At 41.4% G+C, this 27364-nt stretch overlaps 1 protein-coding gene across 2 annotated transcripts; it reads left to right on the top strand.

Annotated features, from left to right (window-relative positions):
• The first annotated feature begins 298 nt into the window (after window positions 1-298).
• Window positions 299-20712, top strand: SLC25A24 (solute carrier family 25 member 24). Of its 2 annotated transcripts, XM_015869405.3 has the most exons (10): window positions 299-547; window positions 9495-9621; window positions 10648-10735; window positions 11163-11274; window positions 13612-13770; window positions 14119-14271; window positions 15394-15501; window positions 16381-16548; window positions 17654-17804; window positions 18154-20712. In XM_015869405.3, the coding sequence occupies exons 1-10, from the start codon at window positions 365-367 to the stop codon at window positions 18330-18332; spliced, it is 1428 nt and encodes a 475-aa protein (XP_015724891.2). In that variant the 5' UTR covers window positions 299-364; the 3' UTR covers window positions 18333-20712. The 2 variants fall into 2 exon arrangements, with proteins under 2 accessions (XP_015724891.2, XP_085367163.1); XM_085511037.1 differs by lacking the exons at window positions 299-547; window positions 9495-9621; window positions 10648-10735; window positions 11163-11274 and adding an exon at window positions 12253-12386.
• The last annotated feature ends 6652 nt before the right edge of the window (window positions 20713-27364 follow it).

The raw sequence follows: 27364 nt of genomic DNA, 5'->3' as shown, positions 1-27364 counted from the left end.
TAGTGTGTATGTATACGCATGCATCTCGGTGTATATGATTAAGAAGCGATTACCAAACTGTAGTGTTATTGCGCTGCTAGGAGACAGCAGCCGCTCATTGCCTGCAAATTCAATGAGGCTGCCTATGTATTGTCCTATTTACGATTTGTATTGTCCTATCGCCGCCGTGGGGCGGGCCGGGAGGAGCGGCCATTTCACGGCTCCGTGCGCGGCCGCGTCCCGCCTCTCTCGGCCGCCTCGGGCGGGGCCGGTCCCGCTCCTCCTGCGGCTCCTCCTGCGGCCCCTCCCGCCCGCGCCCAGCCCCGGGGAGCCGAGCGGCTGTGGGCGCTGCCGAGCGGCTGTGGGTGCTGCCGTCCGCTGCGCCATGCTGCCGCTCCTGCGCCGTCTCGTCCTGCCCGCCGCCTGCGACGGGAGCCGCGATGGAGACTCGCGTTACGCCAACCTCTTCAAGAAGCTGGACCTCAACGAGGATGGGAGGGTGGACATCGCCGAGCTCCAGACGGGCCTCCAGGCCATGGGCATCCCGCTGGGCAAGGAGGCGGAGGAGGTAGGAGCGCGGCGCGGTTCTTTCCGACTGTCCCTCCCGCAGCCGGGACCTCGCCCCGCCGCCCCGAGGGACGGTGAGAGGCGGCGCTGTCCGCGGGGGCTGCCCGAGCTCCAGCCGGCTTCGGGCCTGCTCCGGGAGCTGTGCTGTACGCTTATAAACGAGGTAACTCGAGTGCAAACTCTATTAGGAGCATGGCAGCTGGTGGTTCTGTTGCCAAATGGGCTTGGCCTGGCTTAGTCATCGCACATCACCTCTGCACTTCCTTGGCCCGTAGAGCACGATGTGCGATGGTGCTTCTGCCCCAGCGTAGGGAAGGATGTAGCTCGCGGCTGTGTGTGTGTCTGGCACTGTTTGCACGATCTAGGTCAGAGTAAGCGTGTCGGTAAAGCCTCCGTTTCAGTTGTATGGCAGCTGGCTGCGGTGTCAGAACAAGCAGGTGAGCCCAGGTCCTGTCAGCATGTGGCAGCAGCTGGTGTCACAGCTCCTGCATGTAAAAGCACCTGTGTATAGCAGTGACCTTCTGACCATAGAACAGATACTGCTCCCACTTTGAGCTGTAGGTTATGTAGCGATTGTGATGGGACAAGGTGCAATGGCTTTGAACTGAAAGAGAGGAAGGAAGAAGGTTAGGAAGTATGTTAGGAAGAAGGTCTTTACTCTCAGGCAGTGAGGCCGTGGCACAGGCTGCCCAGAGAAGTGTTGGATGCCCCATTCATGGAGGCCTTCAAGCCCAGCTTGGGTGGGGTTCTGGGCAGCTGGAGCTGCTGGGTGGCAGCTAGCACGTGGTAGGGGGCTGGAACTCAGTTATCTTATAGGTCCCTTCCAACCTAAGCTGTTCTGTCATTCTGTGACTATGATGTCCTGCTATTCCCTTTTCTGAATGATTTAGCTTTAGTCAGTAAAACTTGAGTCATCAAGTGCTGAAGTGCTCTTACACCACCAAATCTGTCTTGCACATGGGCGAGAAACTTCTATTTTCAGTGATGCCTCAGGATTAGAACATAAAATCATTTAATACCCAATTATGTGCGAGTATTTGTATGATAAAGCAAGTCTGCATTGTAAGAGCAGCTTCTAGGTTTCACTTTTATCTCTTTATAAGGTATTGTTTACTGAAGCTGTTGAAGTTGTCTTCAATGGGCTCAGTTAATTTTAGCAGTTGTAACACTTTCTCTTGTGCTGATATTTCATTAGGAAGCAGAGCTGGCACATGGACATGTAAATTATTTTGGAAAGCAGGAGGCTTGTATCTGCGGTCATGTGAGGTGTATGGGTTGGACTCCTGCTAATGGTGGTGTGCAGCAATGCTTAGGCAGTGTTGTCTGGCTTTATGCATCTTTCAGTAGACATCACTTCTAAGTAGTGTAGAGGATTTTGTATTTCAGCTGTACTTCAAGTCAGACATTGGTGCAGTGAGGCTGAACAGGGATGACAGAAGTCTGTGCTTGAGTTGTTACTTTAATGGTGTTCTTTATTTCAATATCAAGAGCAGTCAGCATCTCATTACTATGCCAGGGTTAGCCACTGTGTAGATTCTGGTAGAGGATTGGGAAGGTGAACTTAGATTTTTTTGACAAGAGTGCTCAGAGATAAGTTGGGTAGGCCATTCAATTTCAGTGACCTTGTGCTAATCCTGGTGCTCTTCCTATTCCTTCCAGAGTGTTTGGTCTCTTCCTTCTTCTTGATACATGTAACTCTCTGCCTTAGATATTTGAGGGAGAAAGATTCTGCAGGTCTCACATAGTTGAATGGTGCTACTGTGAGAGTGTAAATGAGTCATAAGCATGCTTCAAGTTGAATATTGCATGTTGTCAAAATCGTCTTTATAATGGAATAAGTGTATCTGAATTCTCAGCCTTTGGTTGATTAAGGAGGGACAGTTGGGTCTGCTTACCGATGAGAACTGTGTTGCTGGTTGTGAGCTGCAGTCACGCATTATGTACAAGTTGTTGAAAACCTGTTGTACCAGTTAGACTATAACAATTTAGGGTTTTTAGTTAAAGAGAACAATAGAGGGATAGGTGTCCAGTTTTCTGACGGTTAATGAGGATAGTCTTCCAACATAGTCTACCGAGAGTCCTGAGACGTAAGTGACATGTTTGTGAAGTCTTGAGCAACTTGTAATTGAAGTTCCAAGTGATTTTTGTGTTCAGTGTGATGTTTTCCATGCGAAGCACAGGGCTAAGCATCTGTCCAAGCCTTGATTGATGCAGGACAAACTGGTAGTGAAATCCATGAAATCGATTGAGATAAGCTACACCCTCAAGGCTGGAATGGGGAGCAGGAACGGGCTGTTCTAGTTACCTGAGAAACACAGTGTAAGCCATGAGTCATGTTAGGCTTTTGAGATGGGTCAAACAATTACTGGAGTGCACTACAGCATTTATATGCTCACCGTTTTAATGGCGCATGTAGTTTTTACTTGAGAAGAGTTTTTATAGTGAGGGATCCTCAGTGAGGCTTGCTGCTGCTTTCTTTCCTGCCTTTATGCAACTCATCTGTTTCCTATTCTTGTTCTTGAGGCTCTGAGCCACGTTCTCTCACTCAGTCCCTATCTCAGGCTCTAGTCTGGTGTTGAAATCAGTTAAATGTCTTTAGACTACTTGGTAAAAAGGTATTTTATTGATAAAGTTACATATTTAGTCATTACCTTTATGACTGGGGAGGCAGAAGTAGTCTTATAATTGCTACTAATGAGTCAGGAAATGAAATGGAGCAATATTATAAATGTGGTTAAGGGTTCTGCCCTGCTGATAGTGTGATGATGTGGGTATGAGCAGACCTTTGGATATCCTACAGAAGAGCAGATTGCACTTTCCTGTGGCTGAGTCAGGGTGTCAGGGTCTTGCACTTGTTTGCTGAGGTGCACATCTGAGTTAGATCCCCAGAAATCCTCCTGTTTGTAGTGAAACACATCCCTGTGGGGGTGTTGGTCACTGCCCTCATGATGAGCACTGTTCCCTCCTGGTTAACTTTTGGTAAGCAATAGATGGATGTAAGTTGTTTCCTGGCAAAGTCTATTGGCCCATCCCAAATGACAGTATAAATTAGTGATCATGCTCTTATTACTGCTTTCCTCTTTGCTCTGAAACAATATATAGTCCCTCTCTAGGGGTTGGTGTAATTTCTGAAGTTACAGAGCTGCTATTCACTCCAGCAATAGACATGAATGTGCTCCTTTTGAATTAAGCTTTCATTTGTTTTCTTGACAGTTTTACTCATGTTTAATGTACGGCGAGACACTCTTTAGATGAAGTAACACAGTAGATATCAGTTTGATGTGTTGGAAGTGGGTCACTTGTTCCTCTTTAAGGAAGAATCATTCTTTTTCTCCATAGAAAGGCATCCTAGCCCAAAGTGACAGAAGCTCACAACTTTGCGGTCTGTTTGACCTGTGTCCTGTCAGTGTGTGACAGAAAAGTAAACCGCCAAAAAATCCAAAATGTCTGCTTCTTAAGGGCTGCCAGGATGGCTCCTTTTTTATTTGGTATGTTACTTGCTAGGAAAGGATAACTTTAAAGCTTTGCAGAAGATTCCTAACGCTGTATGTCAGCGCCTACAAAGAAGGAGTTTAGTGTGGTGGCAGCATCAAATGGCTCTTTACAACTACTTTAATAGCTGTTGCACAGTTAATTTTCATTAGGAGAGTTGTCTGATAGTAATACTAAATAAATGCTGGGATCAGATCTCAAATGATCTCATCCCGTGTCTTCAGAATGCAGCAAGTCTCTTAGATACGAGCACCATACATGGTGTGTGTGGTTATACTATTTTTGTTCACCCTTTCCTTCTGTTGCAATCAATCCTTATGGTAAACCTGCAGGAGGCAAGCTCCGTGTTCTAAGCTTCAGTTTGTGCTAGAAACAGCCAACCATTCACACTCAAGAACTATTTATATATCGAGTCCTGCAGCTAGGAGTAGGAAGATGGTATTGGAATGAATAGCTGCATTCTGGGAACAGTATGATCTTATTTGGCCTGACTGTCAGGTTTAGACTTAAGTCAAGTTATGCCCAGATATATGATGGCCCCTTTAGTTGAAGGAGCAGTGTGATGAGATACCTCCATGTAATGGAGATGGGGCCCAAAGGTTCTCAAACATTCTCAGTGATCAGATCGTGGTTGCCTTGGAGTAATTGGCTGTGTTTGTGAATCTTTTAATTTCTCTCTTACCTGTGATGAATCAGTGAGAAGACTGGCTAGCCCTTCCCTATTGCAGAGTGAGGTGCTGAGAGCAAAGAGCAGGAAGGGGAAACTGTAGCTGATGCAGTAACAGTCCCAAACAGTATGAGGATGGGGGGGTTCTGTTCATGGTGGTGTCTGACAGTGTCACAGCAGTCTTGTTAGCGTGTTATTGGGACACAGAGGCTGGAGTAATATGTGGGTGCATCTTGAGGCCCTTTGAGTGCATTCCATATTTATTCCTCAACTGATACACTGTCACAAGAGTTAATCAACTGTGTTTTGCATTATTGTCTTGTGTTATGACTTTGTGTGGTCTTGGCAGATACAGGTGGGAAATAAACAGTATCAGTTCTTGGTATGGGAGGATGTGTGTCCGGGGAAGATGGAGGCTGCCTGTGTTTGAGCTGTGGCTGGATCTGAGTCCCAGTAGATTTCAGTCTTAAACACTTATAATTGTGGAATGCAGAGTTATGTGAATGACTGACGATAATTATTTTGAAGGCAGAGATGGAAAGAACAGGATAGGGGGAGAATGGAATGACTGCGTTGCCATGGAGAAATATCCTTGAGATAGGCATCTGAAGGATACTGAAAGAAGACATGAATCTTCTGTGTCCAAGAGATTTCACTGTTCTTACCTTGGTGTTGGTTTGTTTTTTGTGCAGTCTCTGTGACTGTGCCCTTTGGAGCTCTGTCTGTAGATTACAGAACAATGAACTGCTAATTGCACCAATTCTGAATCTTTAAATGCTGTTTATTTTTACTTGTAGTTAGCAGCATAGGAAGCCAGAAATGCCCAGTAACTTCTTGATGGATTGCTTCCTGTGAAGTTTTTTTTAGCTGTATGAATGAGCTGAAATAACAGGCTAATATAGGTGATTGGCAATCATTTGTACTTTAATTTTACATTTTACTTTGGTTAGTTTACTAACCAGAAGCGTACGATGACTTACACACAACACAAAAACAGTGACACTAAGTACTGTATGAAGGCTCAAGTGTAGATTTCAAAGACAAGTCTATGTAAATGGATTATGATTTCTAGTGTTTTGCATTTTCTTTCTTTTCTATAGCAGTGAATGCATTAAAGTTCACGACTTTGGCACGGAGTAATGTGATAATTCATTGGGACACTTTTGACGTCAGGGTTTGTAGGTGTCTCACTTTGCTGACGTTTTCAACAGACGCGCTGGCTTAGGTTCCCACATCTAGGAACCTTTCTGGAGAAGGAATGTTTTATCTGAGAAAGTTCTTCCCTGTTTGAGTCTACTTTTGGTCTTTCAAATTCCTGTGGCCTTGCTGCGCAGGACTTGAAAAGCAGTGGTATTAACAAACTACCCAGCAGAAAAAGAACAGAAGTGAAATAAATGTTATAAAAAAAATAAAAATGGAAGGAATGCCACGGCTAAGTAGGGTCAGCACAGCAGTGTTTTAGTCAGCTTGTGTGGAGGCCCATAGCACGAGAATGAAAGATGATCTAAATAGATACTGTAAGTATTTGTAGCTCTGTAAGTTGTTAGCAGTTCTTTCTGGTCACTGCTTCACTGTATGGGGGATTTTTATGCTTCAAGGTTGGTATTTTTAGATGAGAAAAGAAATGCAGCCCTTGAAAAAAGAAACTCTTGTGTGTCAGGGCTGGGCCAACTGCTGAAGGGTGATGTGATTCCCTGGTAGGTCCAACAGTTCATGGCAGGTGTTAGTGTTGGGCACACTTAGCACTGGTTCCCAGGGCTCACACGCAGCAGCTGGCACCTAGGCTAGTTCCTGTTCTATTGTTGTAAACACACCTATGTTAAAAATGCATCCAGTTTTCCACCAGAGAAGCAGGTGAAGCAGGAAGTGACATGGTGACAAGTGGTTGTGACTATGTGAACTATGTAATCTGGCAGTGTATGAAACAAGGAGCAGCAGAGTCTGATTCCTCACTGGACATTGGTGAGGTGACTGAACACTGGTTCCCCATCGAAGCTGTGGCATCTCTGTACTTGGAGGAGCTCACGACTTGACCAGACGTGGTCTAACATGGCCTGGTGTAGTTGGGCTGACTTTTTGCTTATGCTGTGAACAGGCAGTTTGTATGTGCAGGCTGGCACTGCACTCCCTGCAGCACCTACTGGCTTCCGGAGGCTGTGCCCAGGGATTGCTCAGCTCCCACTGGCCCATTTCTGCTCTCTGTGTGGAAGGCACTTTTCGGAGTGCTCTGTTTGCTCCTCAGACTTGCAGATGACTGCTTTTAGTCTCAAACTTAGCACTTACATAAAGAGTACATTTTTATAGGCTTTAAGTTTCTTTTGTTTACATGAACTTTTCAGTTTTGTGGTATGAGGGGGAGAAAAAATGCATGTGCCTGCTGAGGTACAACATACATTTCGGTTCCCTGCTGTTTCTATTCTGCTGAAACTGGCTTGAAATTTGGAGAAGATCTGCAAGACCAGGATAGGTGGATGCTCGTGCACACACACGGCTTCCTAGCTGCCATGTCAAGTGTGCCTGTGGGGCAGATGCAGAGAAAGGTGCCCCTCTTCACTCCAGCTAATTACCGGCTCTATAAACCTCCTAGGAATTTCTGCTTTCTTTGGCTCACGTCATCCTCAGCGGTGGAGGATTTGTAATTGGAATGTTGCTTATGCTTTATTGTGCCTGTGAGCCAGAACAATGCTTGCCTTCTTCTGTATTTGTGTAGCTCAGGTAGAGAGCAGTACCAACTGGCCTTGATGAGAGTTCATGTCACTGACCCCTTCTCAGTTGGCTGGGAGAGCCTCAGGGCTGTGTGGTAGGGGATGTTGTGTGTGCTGGGCAAGGGGCTGAGATGGTGTTATCTTCAATGCAGAGACTCCCTCTGCCAAAGGTCATTCTTAATGGTCTTCTTTTGGTGTTTTTTTTTATTACAAGGTGGTTGTCAGGAATGCATCCGTAAACTCGAGTAAATAAGACCTGTTTGTTTTTTATAGGATGCGGGCATTATGTGTAACTGAACTGGTGGGTAGATTTTGGTTGACAAGTTATTGATAGCAACAACAGCCAGGCTGGAGTATATTAAGTATATCAAGGCCAGAACCACAGAAATATTTTTCTCAGCTGAGATGAAACACCTTTATTGGAGTATGTGTTACCTTGCATATGTTTCACTGTGCGTGATGTGCTGTATTAGCACAGCTAAACAATTTGCCCTGTATTTCACTGTTGAGTGAGCCTTTTAATTGAGAAGCCTATGGGTACTGTATGTTTTTCATGTTTTTTTTGTTTGTTTGCTTAAACGAGAAACTTCTAAGTGTGTGAATAGGAAAGACTAAGGAGGCATTACAAATGTGCATGAACACTTTGGAAAGCAATGAACAGACCAGAGTTCTCAGCATATTTTATGTTGGGTGTCTGTAGGCTAATCTTGTTAGACTTTGCTCTCTTGAGGTTTTATACTAATTATGGTGGATTTTAAAAATAAAATAAAAAAAAATAAAATTAAAACAGACTGAGTTGATTCCAGTGACTGAGCAAATTCTTTTGTTTTACTAAGCAGATGTGCAAGGCAGTCTTGTGGAATAGAAGGTGTTTGGAAGAGTTTTTGGCTCATCATGCTATAAGTATGGCTTGAAGAGCTTGGAAACTTCTGCTTTCACACTGCTTTTGTACCGCATGTTGTCCCCTTGGGGTTACCCACACTGAGTGGCAACACAGGAACTTATGCCCAAATGAAGGGACACAACTTCCCCACAAATCTTTTGTTTTAGAGCAGAACTGTTGGGATGGACTTCCTTCCCCTGTTCTTTGCATCCTGCCGGATGAGCCAGTGGCACTGTGGGCACTTAAAGAGGATGGGCAACACTCACTGGAGCGGTGCTGCTGGGCCTTCCATCCTGATCCTGCAGCTGTCTGCTGCTCTGTTCATGGAGCAGTTTGTGCTGTGACTTCAGGTCCCAGCTAATACATGTGCAGGGATTGCTTACCTGGGCATTTCTTGCCTCTGTGCTTTGCCTTTGCAGACATGCTGCAGTTGTTACACACTGATGCCCCACGGCATTGGTTTAGGTTCCCTTTTATTGTAAAGTGCGTTTTCACACATAAAGACTATACACTGCCCTGGCTCATTGAGTGAAAAGTATAAGCCCTAGGCAGCTCTTCCATGGCCTTTGTATTTCAGGCTTGTTTTCTATGGTGCGGGCAATTGTATATTGTGTTCAACTCATGGTTAATTTTATATGTAGGCTGTCTGATCTGTAGGGCAGTTAGTAGCAAACACATGCCAGAGTGGAAGATGTTGTGGTGTGTGTGTGGTGAGGGATTTTCTGTGTCAGCAGTTAAATAGTTAATTGCTGTTATATTTCAGAATAAACCCATAGATTAAGGAATAGCAGAGACAGTTTAATTGTACTGGAATATCATGGACTTCAAGCAGAGCTAGAAAATTGGAGGCTTAGAACTGTTTCCTGCTGTGATTTTGTCATGTCTCCCAGGCTGTCTTCCACAGATGGTTTGATCCCTAGAAGTGTAACTTGTGTTTGAATAAGAAAGCTGTAGGGATTCAAATCTACTGCTCTCTTTGAGTATGGACTTTTTTCCCCCCTTTTTGTTATGAAGCTACAAAGAATTAGTTAAATTCAGGGGACGAAACCATCTCTGGATTGTGTGCTTAGGCGTGTGTTTTCCTGACTTGACTCTCAGTGTGACCAGTATGGTACTTGTTAAACCTCAGCTGTGTTGTGTTGTCATTACCTTGTGAGTTGTCGTGTTTCTTAAAGTCAAATGTTAATTTTTCTTCCAACAGAAAATCTTTAAAGCTGGAGATACTAACCAGGATGGACAACTAGATTTTGAAGAATTTATGCAATATCTTAAAGATCATGAGAAGAAAATGAAACTGGCGTTTAAAAGCCTGGATAAAAACAATGATGGTATGCTGTTATTTCATGTGTTCAAATGTTTGAAGAAACTACGTTAAGTTACCTTAAGTTTTGTTTAAATTGGAGACAAAAAGTTGTGTGTGGGAATCCTCAACTTCTTTGCCCTGCTAGGAACACAGTTATGGTTTACTGTAGGTTGAAATAAGTTTTTTTTTTTGTTTGTTTGTTTTTTCCTTTTCTTAATGAACTTCCAGGTTTGTTAATCTGGAGATCTTTGCTTTGTAGACAGTGAAGCCATAAGGAAGTTACTGTGTATCAATTACTGACAAAGTTACTATTAACTTACTGTGTGTTTGTATCTTATTTGGGCGTGGGATTTAAATGTTCTTACCTTCGCTCTGTCCTTAGATAATAAAAATGCATCATCTCTTTAAATTTTTAAAATTATTTTCTGCTATTGTGTAGATGTTATAGAACGTTAGAAACATTGAATGGCTTAGGTTTGAAAGGACCTCAAGGATCATCAAGTTCCAATCCTCCTGCCAACTGCTAGACCAAGTACTAGATCAGGTTGCCAAGGGTTCCATCTAGAACTGGCCTTAAACACCTCCATGGATGGAGCACTCAAAACCTCTCTGGGCAGCCTGTTCCAGCACCTCACCACTGTCAGAGGGAAAAATTTCCCCCTGACATCTAAAGGAGGAAAGGTTTAGATTAGTTTAGAACCTCTCCCCTTGTCCAATCACCTGTATGAAAAGTTAGTCTCCCTTACATTTATTATCTCCCTTTAAATTGGAAGATCTTCCCACAGCCTTTTCTTCTCTGGGCTGAACAAGCCCAGTTCCTTCAGCCTGTCTTCATTCAAGAGGTGCTCCAGCTCTGCTGGCCACGACTTATCAAGAGCAGACTGGAGAGCAGACTGGCAACCACATTAGTCAGTTGCTTTAGGACCCTGTCATCTATGTTGTCTGACTCCGCAGACTTGTGCACATTCAGTCTCATGAGGCAGTCACAGACCAATGTGTTAAGCTGAGTGAACTCCATATTGTATATGCTCATCATCTTCTTTTTTCCAAGGGAAAATTGAACCATCAGAAGTTGTCCAGTCCCTCAAGATACTGGGTATAAACATTTCAGAAAAACAGGCCGAAAAGATCCTGCAAAGGTCAGGAATTAATACTTGGAGCTTCTTTACCTTCATATTTTGTATAATCCAGAGAATGCAATAGTTGAATGGATTTCTAACTTGGAAATGGTGCTCATGCCTTCAGTAGCACTTATGTAGGAATTCTTACATTGTATCTGTTCTTGGGTTATAGATGGATTAGTCACTGTTTTAGTGTATGGTTATGGGAGGGGATTCTTTCTACCTTATTTCAGTACAAATATTGTTGATAGAAACAAAGGTTGCTTTATGTTTTTAAAATGGAGAACGCTACATACACAGGGGTAGGAAATACATGGTATTGAATGATTGTGGCAGATACACCCTTGAAGTTTCCATATATTGTCTGTAGGCTGGATCGTTGTGATAGTCAATATTTAAAATAAAGTGTTCCTTTTTCTGTCTTTTGTTTGTCTTTTTTTTTTAGTATTGATGCTGATGGGACAATGTCAGTAGATTGGAATGAGTGGAGAGATCATTTTATGTTTAACCCTGCTACGGACATAGAGGAAATAATCCGATATTGGAAACATTCCACTGTAAGTTCAACTTTAATGCATCTTTTAAGTTCATTTCTGCTGGGACAACTTCCAGTATTGGGCATAACAGCTTTTATATACCTTTTAATTGCTATTAATTCCTAGGAAGAGGCATTAATCTTCCCTTGGGGATATTCCATAGAAAGAAACGTATAACAGTATTTCTCTTTGATATTATGTTACATTCTTCTGTTCAGTGCTTTGGTTATGTTGAAACATACATGAAACATTTTAACTCATATATTCAAGTCAGTTCAGTAATTGTGTTTCTGTAGTAATATTACCACAAAGTCACAGTTGCCTTGGTCAGCGATACATTCTTACATTCTTCTGTGCCTTGGAATTTCATTAAGAATGATAGGATGTACAGCAACAAGCAGACAGTTTTTTTAGGTTAGCGTTGAATGGAGCTCTTACCAACTCAGTGTCTGACTTGAAGCAACAAATACTAAGGTAAATAAGCCAGTAACAATCCACTTAATTTTGTTTTTCTTGTATAGGGATGGGTAATCCGTTTAGTTTTGAGATAATCTGTAAAGTTAGGTGAAAATTAATTTCTTTGAAGGTAGTGAGACCAATCATACTTGGAGGGACTGGTCAGCACTTACATCTCAGACTGCCTTTTACTATGTGAGATCTTAGAGCAGCTCACACTGCATGGACTAAATTCAGATGTGCTTGCCAAAAAGATACCAGGTCTGTGTTTGCTGAGTACTTGGAGTTGATTTGTGATCAGATGGGCATGGTCCCAGCTTGTGCAGCTAAGAATACTCGTGCTTTAATCATAGGCTTTGTATCACTTGTAAAAATAGATCTGTTCTTGTTATTGTGTTATGTTGTTAGTTATTCCTAAAGAAGAAATACTGATGTCTCTTGTGGTGTTCTAGTTGGGGCTTGCTGATGACCCAGTTATCACAGCAAGCATAATCCAGCTATGCAGTTACACAGCTGGTGCTTCAGATAAGAGCAGATGTGAGATGTCACATGCCTGTCTGACAGCTCTTGAAACTGCTTGCTTTTTTTGAATTGTAGACTGTAATAATTATACAATTGTGTGGTTTTAATTGCCCTCAGACTCTTCTGAGGAGATAGCTGCACTGGCAATTATTAAGGTAGTTGTGATCTTTGTTATAAATCTCTCCTAAATTTATGAGACTTAGAGATTTAGCATTTAGGGGTCAGTAGATGTAAAGTTAGAACTTGGGTAGATATGAATATAGTATCTGTAAAATCTATTGATTTTTATACTTTGAGAGTTCTGGTTGATACTTTGTGACCCTTTGTTGTTGAGTAACTGAAGGCATGGAAATCATGAATGTTAGAAAGAGGAAAAGATTTTTCTCTCAAGTCTCTTTCATGTTCAGTACTCAGATTAGTTAGGTCTTACCGTATTTGTGGATTTATGTGTAATCTGCATACTGCAATTTTTACAGTCCAGATAAGCAAGTCATTAGTCAGCTTATTTAATAGAGATCTCACTGGGGTGTGGTGTCTGAACTCAACGTTAGCAACAGTAAAAATGAGTTTGTCAGCTAACATACTTTCAGTTCAGTACTTGTTATCATTTACTGAAACATTCATGATTCTTTATAGGCTTTCTTCAGGTAGCTTTTTGTTATCTCTGGTGCAGTTCTGTTTTAATCATGCTTATAAATTACACAAATGACAAAGAATCCATTAAATGACATGTACAAATAATACAGACTCTAGTGATAAAACTTTCCAAGGCATAATACTGGGATGTTCTTTGATCATACTGGATGGTAATGCAAAGATGCAACTGTTAATGAGATGTCCAATGTGTATAGCTGAATAAAAATCATTACTATGTATTTCAGGGTAACTGGTAATGAGAGTAAACTTCACAGAGCTGTCTTTTTATAAGCTAATACTCAACAGCTATGGGGAGTTGATTGTTCAGATATATAAAATTATAAGTGAAAGATGTCAGTAGGGGGGATAAAGAATCCCACATATGTGTGAATAAATTAGCACGAGAGAGAAATCTCTTGTTAGTGTCCTTAAGAGATTACCAAGCTAATCCTGGAAGACTGTCTGGTGAAAGGTTAGCATTGACAGTAAGTATTTGAGCCTTAGTGCTCTCTGGAAACCTTTACTGACCATGAGAGGATGTCTTTGGGTCATACTCAAGACAGTAATTTGTCATAATGTTTAATGATGATGGTGCCATCTTTGAAATGGTGGGTATTTATGTTGAACTAAAGTTATATTTACATAATCTTAGATGGTCGGTTAATTTGGAATTAGAACTATTGATAAAGTTGAGGTAATGGAATAAGATGGTCATTTGCAGCCCTTTGCTTTGGATTCTAATAGGTGTTGGATATTGGAGATAGTTTGACTGTTCCAGATGAATTCACAGAGGAAGAGAAAAAGAGTGGACAGTGGTGGAAGCAGCTCTTAGCAGGAGGAGTGGCTGGTGCTGTCTCTCGAACAGGTACAGCACCTTTAGATCGTCTAAAAGTAATGATGCAGGTAGGTGCAATGTCTAAGAACTTCATCTGCATTATATCATTTCAGTTTTAGGGACCTGCTACAAAAAGCAGATGGTCAAGTAGAATATGTAATTTCTGGTGATCTGGTTGCATTTTAACAGGTTCTATATTTTGTGCCCATTAGAGTGTTTTCCATATCGATACTGGCAAAAATGTAGACCATGTATTATTCTACTTGTGCAATAAAAATGTAATTTTCAATGGTGAATAGGTTTGGTTTTTTTTTTGCTTGTTTATTTATGCATTGACTGGTTGCTTAGGTGATGAGTTTTACAAGTGAATCAGAGTACTAACACTCAGTCTGTTGGTTTTGTTTTTTTCTTTTTAGGTTCATGGTTCAAAATCAAACAAAATGAATATTGCCAGTGGTTTTAAACAAATGTTGAAAGAAGGTGGTGTTCGATCACTTTGGAGGGGAAATGGTGTAAATGTTGTCAAAATAGCTCCTGAGACAGCTATTAAGTTCTGGGCTTATGAACAGGTAGGATGCTAAATCAGAAATGGACGTAGTAGCATATAAAATAGTGTATTATTCTTACTGTTTATTATGTGTACTGTTGTATAGGAGTTCTTGTCATGGTTTAGGATTTTGTAATAGTAATGTAGAGTTACTCAGGCTTAAAATAGCCTTTATTTTCTGCTAGTTAAAAATCTCACTTTCCTAATTTGGCCATTGAATTATAAGCAGCGTAGGTGAAATCTGTCATAAATTTTAAACTGCAGTTCAGTTTTCATTACTATATATGTTAAGATGTACTGTGTTAATCTCATTTTTTTTCTCTTCAAAGTGAGAATAACCAAAACCTTAGCTCGTTTTACTAGCTGGATTTGCGTAGGGTTCTTAGTAAGTCAAATATCACAGTGCTGTGTAAGATGCCCTCACCCTGGATTTGAGTTATATTTACCTCAGAATCAGCTTTACACATCATGTTAAGGCTTAATCCTCCTTTGGAAAATGAACTACAGTTCTGGTGTAGTTAACTGATTTTTTTTTATTTTTTTTTTCCCTTAGGTAAGGCTAAATTAATATATTGCATGTTTTTGTACAGCAGTGAAATAAAAGCAAAAAAAAAAAAAAAAAAAAAAGTCAAACAAATGTTGGGGTATTGCAAGACTGAGTGGCATCTTTCCATATAGGAACTGTGAGCATTCTGTTCCTTCCTCTTGCTCAGCCTTTTCGGAGCAGACATTAGGTGCATTTCTACACAGTGGCATTTGTCCTGTCTGGTACTGTATGTACAGCTCTGTAGGTGCCCATATGAGCTGAGCTTTTCTTCTCCAACTGAGGATCATGATTTGCAAGAGAGTCAGAGCCCTCTTTGGGCAGCACGTTGTAGGCTGTTTGTAGAGTACTGGACGGTAGTGTGAGTGACTGGCACCTTTAACATATAGGATCTTTGCATGCTAGAATGATTGTTTTTGTGCATCATTGATAATAGACTTGGAATAAGGATAGTGCAACTTTGTTGTGTTTGTAAATACAACTATTAATATGTGAAAAAATAAGTGAAGCTTGAAAAGACATGTTATATTGTACTCCTAACTGCAGCATAAGTCTTGCATCTCCTAAAAAGCATGTGATATTTTGTATTTATCTTTACAGTATAAGAAGATACTCACTAAGGATGATGGAAATTTAGGCACTGTTGAAAGATTTGTATCGGGCTCTTTAGCTGGGGCAACAGCGCAAACTTCTATTTATCCCATGGAGGTTAGTAGCAGAGAATTTGCTTCTATTTACAGATTACCAGATGTCAGGTTGGGCATTTTTGCACTTGCAAGTATTGTAGGAATTCCTACACATACACTCTTATATACATATACTCTTATATCCTATATTGTTACTTTTACTTTTGACTTCTTTTTAGAATTTTAGCACTAAACACATTAGAATAGACACTGTTCTAGTTGATGGCTGTCACTTTTCTGTATGTATAGCTGTCCTTTTAAGGTATCTTTTGCTTCTTAAAAGATAAGGGGAATTCAGGTGTTGATATCACTTGTGTGCACCAGAAATCTGGGTTATTGCATTGCATGATTGTGTTTTGCGTGAATGTCTTTTTTGAAATATACTATTAAATGTGTCTTGAAAATGTTGTTTGGTAAAAAGAGATCCTATAATGTGTTTAACATTAGGTACGTATTCAGACTTGTTTCTGAATTAGGCCTGTCTTTCCCATTATGTACATAAGCAAGGAGTGATCTTGTCTGGAGCACAGCTGATGAAGTTGTGTTATGATAGGAAGCCAGATCAGATGAAGAGCTGGATGTAGAGGAAGAATAAAACAGCTACAGGAGAGGCTTGATGGATTAACTAGTCTTTTCTCTATAGAACATATTTCTATGTATTATTTTTTGACTGAATTGTAAGGTAGCATATATTAGTGCTTGTGGTGGTTGTCTGCATTCATGATAAAGTCTGAAGAAGCTTAGTACCAGACAGCCCTTAACAGTCATCATAAAGACTTGTACTTCCAAATTCAAAGCATTTCCAGAACACTGAGTAAGCAGATATGCATTATTGCCCTGTATTTATAAACTATGGTAATAAAGTATGTATGTAACTAAGGCTACTGCTTCTCCCCTTCAGGTTTTAAAGACCAGGTTGGCTGTGGGTAAAACAGGGCAGTATTCTGGGATGTTTGACTGTGCTAAGAAGATCTTGAAGAGAGAAGGTGTAAAGGCCTTCTACAAAGGCTATATTCCTAACATTCTGGGTATAATTCCTTATGCTGGGATTGACCTTGCTGTTTATGAGGTGAGTTCAGATTGCTGACTGTGTGCTCATGTGTTGTCTACTAGTTTATTTATGAACTGAGTAAGAGTTGCTCAGGTTTATAATACATCTGTAGTGTTGCAGTTGCTCTGGATAAATGGGAATTGTTACTGAACTGTAACTGTTACTGAATTGTTACTCACCTGACTTTGACTTACTTTTTGCCTTCATTGGAGGGAGACTGTACAGACTGACACTTAAATGGAACAGTTTCATCTAACGTTTCTTCCATTTTATCAAACAAGAAATGTACTCTTAAAGAGGCAGTGTATCAGATTTTGGTAACACAATGCTCTTGTGTAACTAGATGACCCCATTGGCTGGGAACATAACCTTTATATAGCAAGCCCAAGCCTTAAAAACTTGAGTAGTGTTCATACTAAGATACATGTCCTTTAACTATGCTCAGTTTTTGCTATTTTTGATTTGTAGTTGGATCAGAGTAATTGGAATTCCTTATGTATTTTTGCATGTCACCAGAACTTTGTAGTTCTTGTGATCAGTTTCAGTGCTGCACTGGTTCCTTTAAAGGGGAACTGGCACCTCTTACGATCATCAGCACCAGTTAAAGTGTTTTGTCTACCTTCAGATATTGAGTGTTGCTTCAAATTATGTCCAGTAACTAATATGCACAGATGAATTTTACTCTAGTCTAGAGAAATCTTGTGGTACTGTAGCTATTGTAGTCAGCTTTAGGAAGTGTTTTCTAGAGCTGTATGGGAGTTATGTCCTACAGCTTGCATCTCTGCTTGTGCATGGAGTGACATGCCTGGATGCATAAGCTTTTGTTGCACCTGGTGGCATGCTGGGTCATTACTTCCCAAGTATTAACTAGAACATGGGCATTGCTGCCTGTTGCTGTGTGTGAGTATTAAAGAATTCTTTTTCTTGGCACTAACTGCTGCAGACTGCAGTCCTTTACCACATGGGAAGGTCTTTATGTGTAGCCTTTATTCCAGCCCTACATGTGTGCTTTTAGGGAGCTTAATGCTTTTCAGGATGGAACCTGTAACAGATTTTAATAGTAAACAATTATTTTATTTTTCCAAATGCAGATATCTTATTATTTAATCTTTTATCTTGACAGCTCTTAAAGAGTACGTGGCTAGAACACTATGCATCAAGCTCTGCTAACCCAGGGGTTTTTGTGTTGTTGGGATGTGGTACTGCTTCCAGCACATGTGGGCAGTTAGCCAGTTACCCTCTTGCTCTGGTCAGAACACGCATGCAGGCTCAAGGTGAGTCCCATCGTTATGGAAAAGTTGCTGTGTGTTCTCTTTGAAGTTGCATCATTTGTGACAGCTGTAGGCAGGATTTAGACCTGGGGGTGGGGAGGGGATGCAGGGGGAAGAGGAAAAGCTTGAAATATTGAGAGTATATTTGATATGTAGGTGAGTAATGCATTTCAGTGGGGTTTAGGCACATGGATCTCTCTGGTATATCTGGGGATTGAAGGGACTTGCCATGAAGATATCTGTTTTCATTGTTGGCCTTAAGAATGATAAGCTAGCCACTCAGTTGTTTAATACTTGCTGAAGAATTGTGGTTTTACTGGAACTGTTGAATAACGCTGTCTTCCTATTCTAGCATCAGTGGGAGGAGCTCCGCAGCTGAACATGGTTGGTCTCTTTCAAAGAATTATTGCTACCGAAGGAATCCAAGGACTTTATAGGGGCATAGCCCCTAATTTTATGAAAGTTCTTCCAGCTGTCAGTATCAGTTATGTTGTGTATGAAAAAATGAAGCAGAATTTAGGAATAGCGTGAAATTAAGGAGAAAGGTGAGATATTGCTGATTTGGTTGGAATTATCAGGACAAAAATGATTTCTTCAGTAATCTGCTCTTAAAATTACAGACTCTTGAGAGAGACTCTTTACTTCTGTTTTTATCCTCCAGTGGGAAGAAACTTTTTCAATTTCTAGATCACCATTTGTAAACAGATACCTATATTGCACTTTAATGTCACTAAATTGAGGAAAAGAATCCTGTATCTTTTAATCAACGATATGCTTACATATTCATATAATCATGTATATTTTATTCTTCTGTTTTCTCTAACTGAATTTGTCTCAGATGAAACCAAAGGTAGAGGAAGTTCACACTGCCTTGATACTGAATAGATGAAAGTGACTGTCTTATCATGCTGCCTGTCCTCAAGCCATTCACAGATAACATTTTGCACTTCTAGAAGTAAGCACTTAGTATCATTATCATCAAAGGCCGTCTAAGTTCTGAAAATTGTTATGTTAGGTACAGGAAGGGATAGTGTAACACATTAAATGTAGTCCACCACCTTTATTTTCAAGCTAACCTTTCTTCTTTAAAGACTATGAGCCTGAGAAACTACTGCTCTGTGGTATCTAGAATACCTCAATTGATTTATATAATGTTTTTTGTAATACAGCCAATGATTTTGATATCTTGCTTCGTTGTACCTGCTTTTGCACTTGTAAATGCTAATATGACAAGCTTTCAATTACAGTTAGATGTTTTATAGAATCACACTATACAGAAACAGAAATAGCCTACTGGGTTACTGGATCCATTCCTACACGTGTAAGTTACTGTTTAAAAGTGAGGTGAAGGATCTGATATTAAGGTAATAATGAATTAGCTGTTGGCTGTGTTAGAAGAAATGAAGTGATTTAGACAAGAACTCAAGCTCATCATAGCTGCCTTGAGGAGAAAAGGCTTCTTGTTCTGGACTCGGTTTCTTCCCTTACTCCCAAAGGGTTACAGTCCCCTGTGTGCTTTAAGCAAATAAGGGATTGTGTTATTATGTAAAGATTTTAATGGCTTGTCAGAAGGACAAATCCGCTTTTCCTCACTGTCTTCTGTGTGCTCTGTGTCCTCTGTATGAAATTTGGGTCATGAAATACTGAAGCATTTTGTCTGTGTGACCAAATGGAGCTGTGGATCTCTAATGTCTGTCAGGTTCACGTTAACATAGCACGTGAAGCACACACAGGGAACTTGTAAGTACTCGAGAAACAGTTCCTCATTTAAATTAAAAAACTAAAGCATCACTTCCTCCACGTAGAAAACAGATATTTCTATATGTAGGTCATTTCTGTGTTGTTTGCTTTTTCCCTGGATGGATGTGGAGCTGGGGCTGGTGGTATGATTTTTCTTTTTTTCTTTGGCCTTCAGTCCCAGATATTGAGGTAAGAATAACAGTTACTGCTGAATTCTGTTGTCATGCTTTTTCTGCAGTCTATATGATGTCTTAATTCTGAATTTACAGTAATCACAAATTTACAGAGATAATCTTTGTACTCATGCTGACCTTCAAAAAACACTTCTTTGACCACTGCCTAAAATTGGATTACATGGACATGGATAAAACCATGACATGCGGGAAGAACTTAGTTCCTATGTTAAGTTCCTGCAAGGCCTTTGAGGATCTCTGTGTGTACACACAAAGCCAAACACACACAGACAGCTGCCCCATCCATATGTGCATGTGTAGACACAAAATTGAACACATCAACAACTGCCCCTTGCTCCTTGTACAGAATACTGGGCCATGTTCTTCAGTCAGCAGGTCAGGTCTATATCTGTGTTCAGTGCTTCCATGCTTGTTGTGTTGTTGTTTTTATCATAAACTGATACATGACTTCCTAAGATCTGTATTATCAGATGTTCTATCGGACTGTAGAGAATGACAGCTTTGGCTGTGCCTTTTGGCCTTCCATTTATGGAACCTTTGGACTTTGCACTTTTTTTAAAGACTGAGAAGTCATTCTGTCCAACTCAGCCATATGTACAAAGCCTTTCCAGCCTGAATGTTTCTTGGTTTTGCCAACACCTTTGTATCTTGTGGGGTTTTTCAGATTGGTGATGTTGCCTGGTTGTGTTGTCTGACTGTGACCAATGAGCCAATGTACTGTATGTGTGATGACTCCAGCAATGTCTACCTTCCAGACTTGGTCCTTTTTATTATAGTGCACAAGTGCCATTATGAATATTGGAAGTTATGGTGGTGATGCTTTCAAACATGGGGAAGATGGAGTCCTCAAAATTCATTTTTCATTATGTGCCTCTGTGATGACTGTTCAATTGTATATTCTCTGTCTCTTAAGAAATGAATGTTTACCTTTTTAGCTATACAAAACTACCAGTTTCTAATAAATGTTTGTTTCTTTATTTGTTTCAATTGTGCTGATCTTTTTCATGGCCAGTAGACAGATGAAAATTCCTTATTTCCTTACAGGTGTACAATTCACTGTAAAAGAAAATTAAACGTAATTTATCTAATGGTGTTTTTAAGACTAGTTTGTACTTTTTCTTATTGGAAATACTGTTTGAGATGTTTTATAGCTGATTATCATTCTATCAATAAAACCCTCTCATGGCATAATGGAAGATCAAATAATGATCGGTATTTTCTGCTTGTTGATTGGGCAGCGTAACACCATGATTGCACCTGCATGACTGAATTATTAATCAAGGAAATGTTTGCTTTTGTTCTTGATGTTTATCTTCCTTTGATGTTAATCTTACTTCCAAGTGAAAGGATCAATATAAAGCCTTTCCAAGATAATTGTCTTAATTAACTCTACGCTCGTAGCATGTTTATCTGTCACAGCCATTTCATCCAGCTTGTTCTTTTAGCTTTCAGTGTGTTCCACTCAAGTGTTGTCATAACCACTAGTGAAATAAAACAGGTCAAAGGTGCGTTCTGAGCTCTTAGATGAGTGGTGACAGATATGCAGGTTGATTTCTCCCTTGTCTTAAAATGTTTAGTCTGAAGCGTTCTAAGTAATACCACCCAAGTTATGCCTCTGAATTTCAAGACAGAGGTATGCAAAGATGGCCCATGTGTATTGTATTGGATATTCACCACGGTGGCTTTAGGCTATCGGCAGCCCTGCTTTATGAATTGTTTCCATATTAAAAGTGAGTCTGGGGTCTGAAAACTGAACAATTGTTTTGTATTTTGTCAGCATTTGTGAAATTTGGGGTATGCGTTATTTGTGTTCCATAGATAAATAATTGTATGAGCTTTGTGCTTTTGAGCTCTGAGGATGTTCTGTGAAACAGTCAGTGGAGGAATCTAGTCTGTATAATGTTTGCGCTTAAACCTACACAGTATCCATACACACATATAGAAGTATGTTTTCTTACCTATATAAAGCCTTTTTTTCTCTGTACAAAGTTTGTGCATCTCTGTTGTGCAGTAGCTGGAGTAGCTCCCAGAACAGCTGTTTAATTGGGTGCTTTTATAGCAGCAAAGCTTGTCCGTGCTGTTATTTCCTCTGCTCTCTGACAGTACGAGGTTGAAGTATCCATTATGTTCTCTTGAATAATGTTGGTAGCACACAGACTAAGATCCCAGACGGTTTTCTGTCCTGTAGACTCATGTAAACCAGAATGTCTGATGTTCCGTTGAAATAGGTTGAGGCAAAAACATTGTTGAAAGGTAGGTGAACTTCTGAATGGATAGTCTTACACTCAGCATTTTGCTAACATTTGACCCGTAGTTGAGCTCTTGCATGGAAACACTCAATATAAAACAAATGCAGGATGCTTTTCAATTGTTAATAATAGGCTCCTGCACACTTCGTATGTGAACTGAACTCCCTGGTGAGCCTCAGCAGTGCTACTTGATGTGTGTGGAGGAAATGCGTGGATTCACTTTGAATTCGAGCAGCGCCATCTACTGTTGTGTCCTAATACTGGGTTGAGAGGAGGAAAGTTGCTGGCATGCAGCAAGCTTCTTTACCAGCGGATGGCTGGAAAGCAGTTGGTACAACGTTACCTGATAGTGTTTGAGTACTACACTAACGTGTTCCTGAATGATGCTGGGATCAGGCTGGACTGAGGTCTGCACTGAGGGCTGTGCCAGCTCCTCACAATATTAAACACTGGAATTGAGGGTGAGTAGAAGATTCCTTGGCAAATGTTACTCATTTCACAGCACTGGTGCAAGAGCTGATTTGTTTTATGGATGCATAGCTTGAAAATGTACAGCGTCTGTGGATGAAGTCCAGCCCCCTCTTTTGTTTTCATCTTTGGGCTAACAAATACTCTTCTCTTCACAGCCTACCACTGTGTTTGACACACCTCATGACTTCCTGTCTACCACTCCCAAATTAGTCTAATGCTGTAATTATATTTAATTGTAGGAATTAAAGCTGTGCCTTTCCTGCTGTGGAACCAAACGTACATTCATCAGTGTATGGGACAAGTCTAATAATGTTTCTTCTCCCTGTTGAGCAGGCTGCATCCTGGAGGCCAAATCATGTATCTGAATATACCCTGTGAGATCCCCTGCAGTCCTGGAAGCCCATGTTATGTTAGCAATGCTCTGAAAGACATCTTGCATGTACAACCAGTGGCAGCTGGCTGGTTTGCACAAACCATTTCTTTCAAAGCCTCGTGTTTTGTGTTCATTTGGGCTTAGCACCTTGACTTTTGAGTTCAGGCCTTGGACTACCTCCCTGTTCTTTCACCTTCACCCTTTGTGAAGTTGAGCATATGCTTGAGTGAGAGCCCATGGTCTCAACTGGAAGAAAAAATGCAACATTGACCATATTGCAAGGTTGTAAGGTGAGGAAAAATGTGTCAGTTTTCCTCTTGGTTTACTGTTGGAGAGAATGAGATCTGCTTGGTGGCTGCCAGTTCCCTGGAGAAGGCCCATCTAAAAATCTTTTTGCTGTATTTCATGTATTGGGATGTTTCTTTGTTAAACTGTAATCATTTTCAATCTCCTCTTTTGCACCTGGAAGAACAAGTGGTTACAGCAGCTGCTGTTTGTCTTCCTCTTTCAGTTGCTGGGGTAACTCAGCAGGTGTATTTCATCCCTTTTGGCCTCTTGAGAAAACCCAGGCAGTTTTACAGCTTAGAGGTTTTCCTTCATTCCTCATCTCTTGTGCTGACCATATCTAACCTAAATCTCCACTCTTTCAGTTTAAGTAATTCCTCTTTCTGTCACTATCAAATGGTGTGAAAGACTGTCTCCCTTCTCTTTATAAGTTCCTTTTCAGTGGTGCTACAAGTCACTGTCTTGATTCTGTCAGTACCTCTGAAGCCATCCTTTGGAAAATAAACAGATAAAAGGGGTTACCTTTGTTCCATGAGTACTAGAGGCAGTCATTCACGTTTGGTCAATTGCTGATAAGGTTTCTGCTGCCAGCTTGAAGGTAGCTTGCAGTACAGAGGGAAGAGCTGTGCTTTAGAGTTCCATTCCCGAGTGTGTGGTTTCTTATTTTTCCCCTAGTAGGGCAGACTTTGTGGAGGCTTCACTAGGGAATAAAGATGTAATTGCAACTTTTGGCCACGTGATGAAGAAAGACACCAAGTTGTGACTCTTCAGTCATCACAGTGCGCTACTTCTGTTACAGACAAGATGTCAGGAAAGGGTTAGGAGAAATCAGTCAGCTGTGCTGGGCTGGTAGGAAAATGGGGTTCCCCCAAACTCCTCAGTTTGCTCACACAAAAGCCTTCTGCTGCTGGGGGTGGCAGTAATGGGTCCCCTGACTGTAACCCAGCTCCAGAAGCATCTGCACTAATGAATGTGGTGGGGCAGTGCGTGTATCAGATATGTCTGACTCATAAATGTTTTATTTGCTTTTACCAGTCTGCTTGGCTTTGGCAGAAGATTGTCTCCTGTGTGGCACAGGAAGAGATGTGAGTGCAGTGTTGCATTTCTCTACAGGGAATTGGAGGCAGAGCAGGAGCGCTTCTACACCGCTCCAAGGCACCACTGTCCCCTTGAAGTTGCTTTGACTTAGACATCAAATACTGCTCACTAGTCCCATAAGGAGTATCTGGTTTTAGTTTGCTGTTTCTCTGGACTTCCGTATTTTCTGTAGCCTGGGGGAGAAGGGAGAACGACAAAGATTTGCTTGGAATTCTCATCTGTTCTTGCAGATGGGAACACGGCTGCATGGTTAACATCCATGCTTCACTGTGAAGACTTTGTGCTGGACTGTAGTCTGATGGCACTCATCATTTCCGCAGTGTGACACTGTGGCAGGAAGCTGTGATCCCGCAGGCAGCCCAGCAGCAGCATTTCCATCTTAGCCCTGTGTCTGCTCCTCACTACGTGTCCTCTCAGTCCCTGCTCCATTCCCACGTGTTTGGGTTTGGCTTGGGCTGCTGTGCACCTGCTGTTCTGATAAAAGCAAATCATGGCCTTGGAGGTCATTGGTCAAGTAACACAGCTTTGTTTGCGGAGCTGTCTCCTCGTTCGGTGTGTAAGATGAATAATACTGCAGTGCACAAACTCTGGTGTTAACCAGGAAAGCAGTTGCGTTCCAGAGCAGGACTCTTCTGCATTTTCTCCCCCAATGCGCTTTGAGAACGCCCGTACGGCTGCGGGACGCTGTGCCTGCAGTTCCCACACTGTCCGCCAGAGGGAGCCCGAACGGAAAGGTGTTTATTGCAGCAGGGAAAAGGGGGGAGAAAAAGAAAACCTAAGCTTTGCATAGTAGCTCCGTGAGTATTGCCAGATTACAATCTCTGCAATGCATCTGAGATTGTTTTGCTTGAAGAAGCTGAATAACAAAAGGCATCAGGCTATTACAGGTGGTAATGCCACCTTACTGATACCAAGGAAATCAGGACATGAACAGAAACCTGTAATTTGATGCTCAACAGCTTTATTTAACATAAACTGCTTTTGAAACTGCATGGCAAAATGCAGATAAGAGATCAGTGCTCTGCTGATACAAATCTGCAACACACTGGACTGATTTCTTGTGTTGTGTTGCGATAGCAGCCCTTGAGCTATGCAGTGCCAGAGGAAGGGAGAAGAAGCAACGACACAATACGGATTAGTTATAGGAATTGTATCTCTAATGTATGTTCTTGAAATGATCTGTACCTTTCTCTCTGAGACTTCATATATTTCCAGCTGTAAACTGAGATGAACCAGCTGAAATTGTCTCTTGTGATGGAGGATGTGTACAGGACGTCTGGGCTTAATTACAGATTTATATTCAAAGCTGCCTGTGTATTAATTTAGAGTAATTCTTTAACTTCTCTTTAATGTCAAGATGGAAGAAATGTACCCACTCCAGGTTTAGGTAGCTGCTGATTTTAGCTTGATCCCAAATAAGGTGGGGCTCACAGATGATGTTTTGAAACCTCCTTGTTGATGCCTTTGCTTCTATGGAATTCAGATAGTTGTAAAACCAATTGTTCGTAGCCCGTAGGAAACATTTAAAACACGTGGCTAAGTGCTGCCTCCTTCTGTGTTGCCTCTAGAGGCGGCTTTCCAGGTGAGTGCTGTCACAAAGGGCCCCACACACGGGTTGGCTTTCTGTCAGTCTGTGTTATCACTGGTAATTAATCAAAGGAACGTGTACTGGCACAGCTTTGATTTCGTTGGGGCCATGTAAATCACCTCCCTTAGCCAGGCACAGATTGCAGTGCCGGTGATATCTTGGGATGATCTATCAGAATTAAATGACCTAGACACTGAAAATTTGCAGTAATTGTTTGATGCGGACAATTTATCTGATAGCAGCTGCCTGGAGGTAGGTTTACAAGAAACATGTACTAATGACGTTGCTATCTCCCTTCTTGAAAGTGACCTTAACTACAAAGGTGAAGCAGAAGTGGTTCCGGACTTGCTTCCTTTGGATGTTTGCCACATTCCTCCCCTGGGCAATGCAGAATAATTACATTTGAAAAGCTGTCTCTGTGTCTTGGTGAGGCACATGCTGAGATAAAGGCACTGCACATTCAGTTTGCTTGAAGAGAACTGAACTTACACAAAATAATTCCAAACCAACATCAAAATGTTAAACTACAGCACTTCCCATCTACCCCAAACCATGACATTTTCCAATAGCATTTACACCCAAGCTCAGCACTGAGCTACACGTTGTGCTGACAGCAGATAGGCAGTTTAGTGGATGGAGAAGTTAGGTAACTTTGCAGAAGTCACAAGAGAAGTCAGTGACCACCAGGAATAGCAGCTGTGCATGCTGACAGCCAAGTCTCTGTGAGCCACAAGACCATCCTTCCTCCTGCGCTCACAGAGGAATCAGCAAGAAGAGGAAGGACTTGCTGTGGTTTCAGAGGGGCTATTCTGGTCATTTGGACGTTGTCAGCAGAAGCACTGGAGTGCCCTCCATTTACATAGAGGGTGGCAGAGTGGCTGTTACTGTAAGTGCTTCTAACTTGGCTGCTCTCAGGTGGGGCTGAGTTTTTCCCAAGTAGGAGAAAAGGTCAAAGTTGAATCCACTCTGGCTCATCTTTGGAGAGAAGGTGATTGTTTAAGGAGCTGTTGAGTTAAACAAACAAAAAACACAACCATTCCATGTAATGCTGATCCATCCTGAGGAGCCAAGTCCTTTGGTTGCTCTTGGGCAGAGCATCTGGGCAAAGGGAGGGCTGATAGGGCTAATGAGGAGCAAGGTTCTGCAGGACAAGCATTTAAATCTACCACAGGTAAACCTTGGAAAGCATCCCTATCTGATTTATTGGTGATTCTCAACTACACTCTATTTTTCCATGGTTAACACCTCTTTCCAGTTCTCATCAGTCATCTGTCAAGCTTCTCTCCCCCGCTCTCCCTTCAGTCTGCACTGTTAGCAATTTCTGCAGCAACAGACAGCATAAGTCATAACACCATGTAAGTGAGATGGGAAATGATGCTTAACAGAAGTTGTTCAGGAGTCAGTCAGCCCCCTGCAAGCCCGGGTAATTCTCACTGGATGCAGCTGAAAACTTTGGGGAGTGGAGGGACAAGGCAAAGAGCAGAGTTATGGGACAAATCCTGCCCCTAACATGGGATAGGATCACACTGTCAACAGAGGACTTTGCGGACACAGAGGGCTCTTGC

The sequence above is a fragment of the Coturnix japonica genome, chromosome 11 (assembly GCF_054131305.1).
Source record: "Coturnix japonica strain WE chromosome 11, WE-NBRP24, whole genome shotgun sequence".
NCBI lineage: Eukaryota > Metazoa > Chordata > Aves > Galliformes > Phasianidae > Coturnix > Coturnix japonica.
This window is presented reverse-complemented; position numbering and strand designations above follow the sequence as displayed.